Source organism: Poecilia reticulata, linkage group LG13 (genome assembly GCF_000633615.1).
Source record: "Poecilia reticulata strain Guanapo linkage group LG13, Guppy_female_1.0+MT, whole genome shotgun sequence".
Classification (NCBI taxonomy): domain Eukaryota; kingdom Metazoa; phylum Chordata; class Actinopteri; order Cyprinodontiformes; family Poeciliidae; genus Poecilia; species Poecilia reticulata.
The window spans coordinates 13,220,208-13,227,378 of NC_024343.1; the positions used below are offsets into that span (position 1 = coordinate 13,220,208).

The 7,171-nt window shown below is 36.9% G+C and overlaps 1 protein-coding gene across 6 annotated transcripts in view; it reads left to right on the forward strand.

The window, feature by feature from the left end:
• Window positions 1-7,171, forward strand: part of gria4a (glutamate receptor, ionotropic, AMPA 4a) — a 117,200-nt gene that overhangs the window by 62,270 nt on the left and 47,759 nt on the right. For all 6 annotated transcript variants that reach the window (XM_008425511.2, XM_017308278.1, XM_008425512.2 and 3 more), the window contains exons 9-10: window positions 261-365; window positions 1,131-1,241. In XM_008425511.2, the coding sequence (XP_008423733.1) occupies window positions 261-365; window positions 1,131-1,241 (216 nt within the window). The remainder of the gene's footprint in view (window positions 1-260; window positions 366-1,130; window positions 1,242-7,171) is intronic.

Sequence of the window (7,171 nt, forward strand, 5' to 3'; positions counted from 1 at the left end):
ATATAGACACTGCTCAAAAAAATAAAGGGAACACTTTAACATTTAAGTGAACACTGAAGTGTTCCCTTTATTTTTTTGAGCAGTATATATATATTATTATATATATTATGCTGCTAAATAACATTTTTTATATTAAGAAAGTGAACCCAGATGGTTTAGGAATGTGTGTAAGGCAACAGTTGTCATCTGTTGAAAATGCTTAATTTTCTAAGATGTTATTTTGCTATTACCACCAACCTTTACTTCTGCTTTAAATCTAGGTGCGCATTCAGGGCCTTACTGGAAATATTCAGTTTGATCACTACGGTCGGAGGATCAATTACACTATGGCCGTGTTTGAACTGAAAAGCAATGGACCGCTAAAGGTAAGCTCTCATTTTGTGTCCTATGGAATAAGGTTTAAAACGGTTACTTGGATTGTTTTATTCTGTATTTAGGTACTTGCTTTGTAGAAATACACATTACTTGTCGTCATATCAGGCTTTGTTTAAAAAAATGTAAAACAGCAAAGTCTTTTTAGAACAAATGTAATAAAAAGAAGTTGACTTTGACATATTCATTTATGTTTCCTAATAAGTTTGGTAGAATTTAATGTGCTATTTTATTTTATTTATTTCGAGACCAATATTTTATTCTAATAGTCTTTCATGATTACCTGTTTTACTGAGATGAAATATCATTCTAATCTAACTATCCATCGCAGAGTGGTGGGCTTCACGAGGATTTTGGAGCTCATGTTTATACCTTACAGTCAAGCAGGGAACATAAAAAGTTTACAATTTTCTAACTAATGCAAATGTGAACAAAATCTGTCTTCATCACGGCAAAACGTAGGAGGACAGCACAGAAGCAGACATTTCCTATAAATGATCTTTATTAAAACAAACACACATGTAGGAGACAAAATAACAAAATTACATGACATTCAAGCTACATAATTATCCCTTTGGCAGCAATGTGCAGTTATTGGAAATTTTTGGCTCACGTTCAATATCATCTATTGCTCTAATGGGAAATATACAGGAACAAATCGAATGGCAAACTTTTTGTTGTTCACTTTTCTTTCTCTCCTTAAGGTTTGTACTAGGTTTCTACATTAGTCAATTTCTGTTCTCCTTTGGCCTCCTCAGATTGGCTACTGGAATGACATCGACAAGCTTGTGTTGGAACAGGATGGAAATGGTCTTTCCGGCGAAGGCTCACTGACGGAGAATCGGACGGTTGTCGTGACAACAATCATGGTAATGTACCCTGCCACTGCTTCATATTCCACTTAGGCTTGTTAATGTTTGGTATTTTAAGGAAAGCAGTAACCTACTCTGATAATCAGCTGCTGTAAACCCACAACATAAATTTGTTAGTTTCTCCCAATTCGCCTCACATAAAGAGATCAAAAGTGATTTACAGACACGGACAAATTTGTGGTACCCTTACGCAATAAACACAAAGTACATTTTATATTTTAAATGAATTGAAATTGGCAAACCTTTAACTGGATCTCGTACAGTTTATGTCGCTGCAAGTTTTGCCACAATCACTACCAGTTTTATAGTAGTTGTATGGTGAAAGGCAACTAGTGATTTCTGGATTTCACCATAATGCAATCAGACCTTCACAGTGAGAAAGTCAATATCAACATGTTGATAGTTTGAACCACTGATTGTCAGCACAGACACTGCTCAAGCTGTCAGGTTTGAAGATAGCATCAGAAATGGAGAACAAAGTGGGGAACTAGTTAATAACTCCTCTAGCACTAAAAATGAAAAACAAACTATAAGACTCTTTCTATACATAAGATGAGAAACTTTCAATACTGACTATGTGACAGACAGTGCTATTACAGTTTTTCTCAGGCGCTTTGGTACATTTCTCGAACCATCCTCAACATTTGCAAAAGAATAAGAGCATTTCTTAAAACAATTTGTACAGACAACAAAACACAGTGGATTACCTGCACAAACTAGACTCTTTCTCTAAATCTTAAGTTCATCTCTCAAAAACAGATCTTTGTGTCATTGAACATGTCATTGCCTCTGTGTGACACATCCTGGTTTCACTGCGTACGGAAAAGATGGTCCATTTAATTAGTCATGTTGTCACTGTAACAGTGTGCTTTAAAGAAATGCAAATTGTAATTGTGTTAGATCAATGATAAGAGACTGCACGAGATTCACATTTATGCTTTTTACTGTAATTTATTTACACACCAGGTCATTATGATGCAGAAATGAAAATGCAATACTCCAAACAACAAAGGGGAAAGAAAAAAAAATGTTGGCGTTCTTGTGTTTTTGTTTGGCATTTTTCAATCTATAGTAGAGATCCCCCGGATCTTAAAACATATAGCCAATAAAGATTTAAAATGTGAATGATTTTTCCATCAGAAGTCATGTACCTTGAACTTGCACTTCAGTTTTAATTGTAATTGTTTTAGATGGTTTCCTTAGATCTGTTTCTGTAAGTCTGAGGAAACTGTGGTAATATTTCCTATTGCTCACACCTTTTGGGGAGTTGCTTACAGTCCCATGAACCTTCTACATTTAATTATATAGGCAGTTGTGGTCACAGAAACATGACATTGCTCTATAAGGGTGTTCTAGCCTCTACTTTCAGCATAATTGTCTGTAATCAGTTTTTGTGTACTCTCCAAAAGCTCTCACATTTGCTTGTTCTAGACCATGTTTATTGTGGTGCATATGAAAACACCAAACTATTCAGCATGGTGTTTATTCCATATACATACATGTGGACGATGGTAGACTTGACATGTCATTTGAAACATCACTTTATTGCAAGAATTAATTGTCTCTTTTGGGGCACTAACAAAACAATTCACGCTTTATTGCCATATCTTTGTAAAATAAACAGCATACCATTATTCAATAATGTATATGTTTTTTCCTGTCACACAGTAAAGGAATGTAGGTATACAGAATGACTTTTTGGAGCAATCAAGCATTGTTTCTATAAGTTTCAAGGGTACCAGCGAACTTGTCTGTGTCTGTATATTCAAGTTAAGAAGAGGAAAAAGCCATACAAGTACAGTTAATGTACTTATAGTACTTATAGTTAAGGTTATCATAAAACAATTTGCATTTAAGATTACATCCAACTTTAAAACACTGTGCCTTTTGGACAAATAATAGAGAGAAACTAACTTGCATTAATGGTTCTACACTGAATAAAAACAAGAAAGATCTGAAAGTACAGTAGAAATATGACTAACAGAAACCATCTTTCAAGAAAATTTCTAAGGCAGCAAAGCCCAAATGAATAAAAGGAGAAATTTTATTGAAAGGATAAACCAACAGACAATCTACCAGTGTCGAGACAAGGCGAAGAGACGGCACAAAGATACTAATCTGAGCAGAAAAACAAAAAATAAAAATGTGGGTCTACAACATACAGACGGAACCCAAGATAAAAGTTGTGCAAAATTCCCCCTAACGTAGGGTAAACATGGTGCAATTATCGGCTGTCATTCATTTGAAAGTAAAATCCTGAGCTTAGGTCAGTGGCCTGGTCAGTTAATGTGACAGAAATAGCAACCACCCATTTAGCCCTCTCCCAACCATGATCTATGACATACATCAAGCAGTGTCAGATACTTTCTGGGAATATCTTGTAGTTAGACTGCTGCTACAGCCGATGTATAAATGTCTCCAGTGGCCTTTTTTCTAACATCCCTTCTTCTTTTTATCCCAGCGTCTGACTCTAATAATAAGCACATTTATACCTGTAACTTGGTTCTCAAAAGGTGTTTTCGCACTGCAAGGAATGGTACGGTACGGAACGGTTTCGACCTTGTTTGCATTAGAACTTGCGAACGGTTCCACCCGGCTCCTTGGAACCACAAGAGTTGTGGTTCCAATTGGGCCGGCCAAGCGGTTCTGCTTAGAATCAGCAGCTGATTGGCCGCTGGTTGTTATGGAGTCAGACGTTGATTTTCCATTGACAGCTGGCTCTCAATAAACTGTATTTTATTTTGTAAAGAGTGCTCTATTCAATATTTTTATTATTAGTTTTAATTAGCAATGGATTCGTCTCAATATAGTGCAATCACCTGGTCTAATGATGAGGTAATTTTTTTCCTCCTCTTACTCGCTGATGAACAAGTACAGAATGAGCTAGATCTGTCAACGAGGACAGACAAAGTTTTCCACCGCATTTCTGAGGAAAAGGCTTTGGCCGCTACATGGAAAACAATGTTTAGTTTCAAAATTAATGACATCAGGTACAGCTTCGATGGCACCCTCGGTGTATATGCAAACACATATACACTGGAACGGCTGGAACCGTTCCGTTCCTTGTAGTGCGAAAACGACTATATATTGTTGGGCTTATATGTACGTGACCTTTGTAAGGTAATCCTGCTGTAACACCAAATTGTGCAGCAGTAAAAGAAGTCACTATCGTATCAAACTTGCACAATGTAAAATGTCAAAGTCTGTAAGATTTTTTTTTTAAATCTCACAGTGTGTGCTAGGGTAAGGACAGTGAATTTAATAATATCTAGGTGTAAAATGCAGGTACATTACGCACCGAACACCAAAACCAGTAAGTTGGAAAGGTTACAGGAAAATATATACAAGAAAACCCAAAGTGGAAAAAAAGAATGACAAAGATTTTAAAAAAAAGAATAAGGACTCTATGAAACGTTCAGATACAGACTGAAAACAGGGTCAGGCTTGCCAACCAGATATTGTGGCGATGGAATAAAAAGGCAAATTTCAAACATTTTCAAATGTCACTGGTATCAAACAAATGAATTGGAAGATAAGTTGATTAGTAAAGTTAAGATCTCATTCACACTCTAAGAGTAGCTCCAGTAGATCACAAAGAATCTGTTTTTACCTGCAATGTAAAATCTTTCCATCATGGCTTCTTTCCAGAAGAGAATAGTCATAGGAACAACAATTATTCTGCTGAATCCTAAAAAGGACCTCACCTTGAACAGGGCAACAGGCCACAAGGGGAGAGCAAGTGGGCCGTTGTCGCACTGTAATTTGACGAGATAAAAATGATTGTGTCTGAGCCGTTAAACTCTTTTTATGACCAATCTAGACACATCTGTCAGCATGAAGGACACACCTACAGATAAAATGTCTGTCATACAGGCACACAAAAGTGCAATAGCATGGAAAAAGCAATATAATAAATAAAATCCACTCTTTATGGGTATCACTACCATTCCATAAATTATTCAGTGCAGTAAATTAAAGTGTGCTACACCAAATAACAACTCTGTCAAAAATCAAAAGTATGCTCTGTGTCATGACCAAATATATTCCACCAATCTGCATACGGTTATTTGTAAAAAAAAAAAAAAAAAAAAAATCTTATTTTTAACCGTTTAACAGTTTATCTCATTGCAACCGCATACTTCATGTATTTTATTGGGATTAAATGTGTTATACCAACACAACAGCAGAATAAAAAGTAAAGGATTCATGTGTTTCAAATTGAAAAAGACTAAAGAGTGTGCCATGCTTAGATGAAAAACATTATATCCCCTTTCAGGTCAACTTGATGTTTCATTACGAATCATGATTGCCTGAAATGTCTTTAAAAAAATCTGACGTTAAAATGTTTCCACTAATATCATCCACCTTATCCACCTTGGGTGCTAGTAAAAACTTGTGAGCACCATCAACTATAAGAGGGTAATTTGGGTTTAAAGTAAAAATAACAAGCATAGACAGCAGGACTGCCGGTTCAGTCTGACCAGTGTCCATCTATCTGATCGCAGAAAAAGAGAGATCAGCTGAATCTGGCTACGGATGGTGGGCAGCACCATCACGTGCAATTATGTCACTGAAAAAGTTTTGAACAGTATGAAGACAGAGCTAAATGCTGCTGGAATCCCCAATGGGAAACGGCCCACAGATGAAAGCTGAGTTGTAAGCGAAGCTCGTATGATTCTGCTGAAGCAGGAGTATTGACAGAAAGCTCAAAATGTCAATGATCTCAGCCGATTGCATTATATGACGTGAAAGGACAAAGAGATTCATAAGGGTTCATGTTGCTGAGCTGTGTTGCGAACAGGATATGTGTGCGACAGAGTGTTGGCACTGCAGCTCACATTAAGCATACAATCTCTACGTGAAACATGGTGGTGGCAGCCTCATAATGTGGAGATGCTTTTCATCAGCTGGGACAGGGAACTGGTTGACTGTGAAATGACTAAATACAAGTGCCACCCTAGAAGAAATGGCTCTAACCCTGCAGCTAGAACGTAAGTGGAATGGCTCGACTCAAACTCTTCATCTTTTGCCCCCATTGAAGGCCAGATTTGCATCCAATTGAAAATCTCTTGTAAGACTTGAATATTCATATTTCCAGATCCTGTCCATTCATTCTGACTGAGCTTTAGCTATGTTGCATAAAACATATCGTACTTTTAGTAGGACTGCACCACATATCACACTTTATTGGTCCCTCAGTATTATTATACGCAACAGGCATATCGCAATGAACTGCTTGGAGTGCAATAAATTACAGTTAATTATTCAGATAGGATGGATTGAGGTTGTTTGTCTCTGTAATGTATTGTGACAGTTTGTTTTAAATGCAGCAGAGATTTTAAAGGGAAGAGGGCTGTAAGATCATTAAAAATGTGCAACTAAGATATTGCAAAGCCAAAACAGCAAGATGTCAGTCAGAAGCAACTTTTTAAATAAAACCTTGTTGTTGAGATAGAAATCACATTTTATCCAGAAGGTTCACAGAATCATCATGGAATAATGTTTGCTTTTAGCCCTAAACAAAGTCATTAGGCAATTAATTTGCTTATTGCATATTAATTTATTTTTTGCTCGCTCTGGCCTGTGCAGTTCTCATGCAGCCCTAAACTGAGTGAAGTCATGGCCCACAAAGGTTGCAGCTGTAATTTCAGTAAAAGTTAGCGTTGTTAAATGAATCAGGAGTCTTGAATTCTTATGGAAGTCACACTTTTTTTCAAAATTCTATTTCCCAGTCCGCACAGTGGCACAGTTGGTAAAACTGTTGCTTTGAAGCAAGAAGGGCCTGGGTTTGAATTTACGCTTGAGATTTTTCTGCACAGAGTTTGTATGTTCTCCCTTTGCATGTGCCGCTTCTCTCTGGGTACCCTGGATTCCTCCCACAGTTCAAAAACATGACTGTTTAGTGAATGAATTAATGTGTGTGTGTG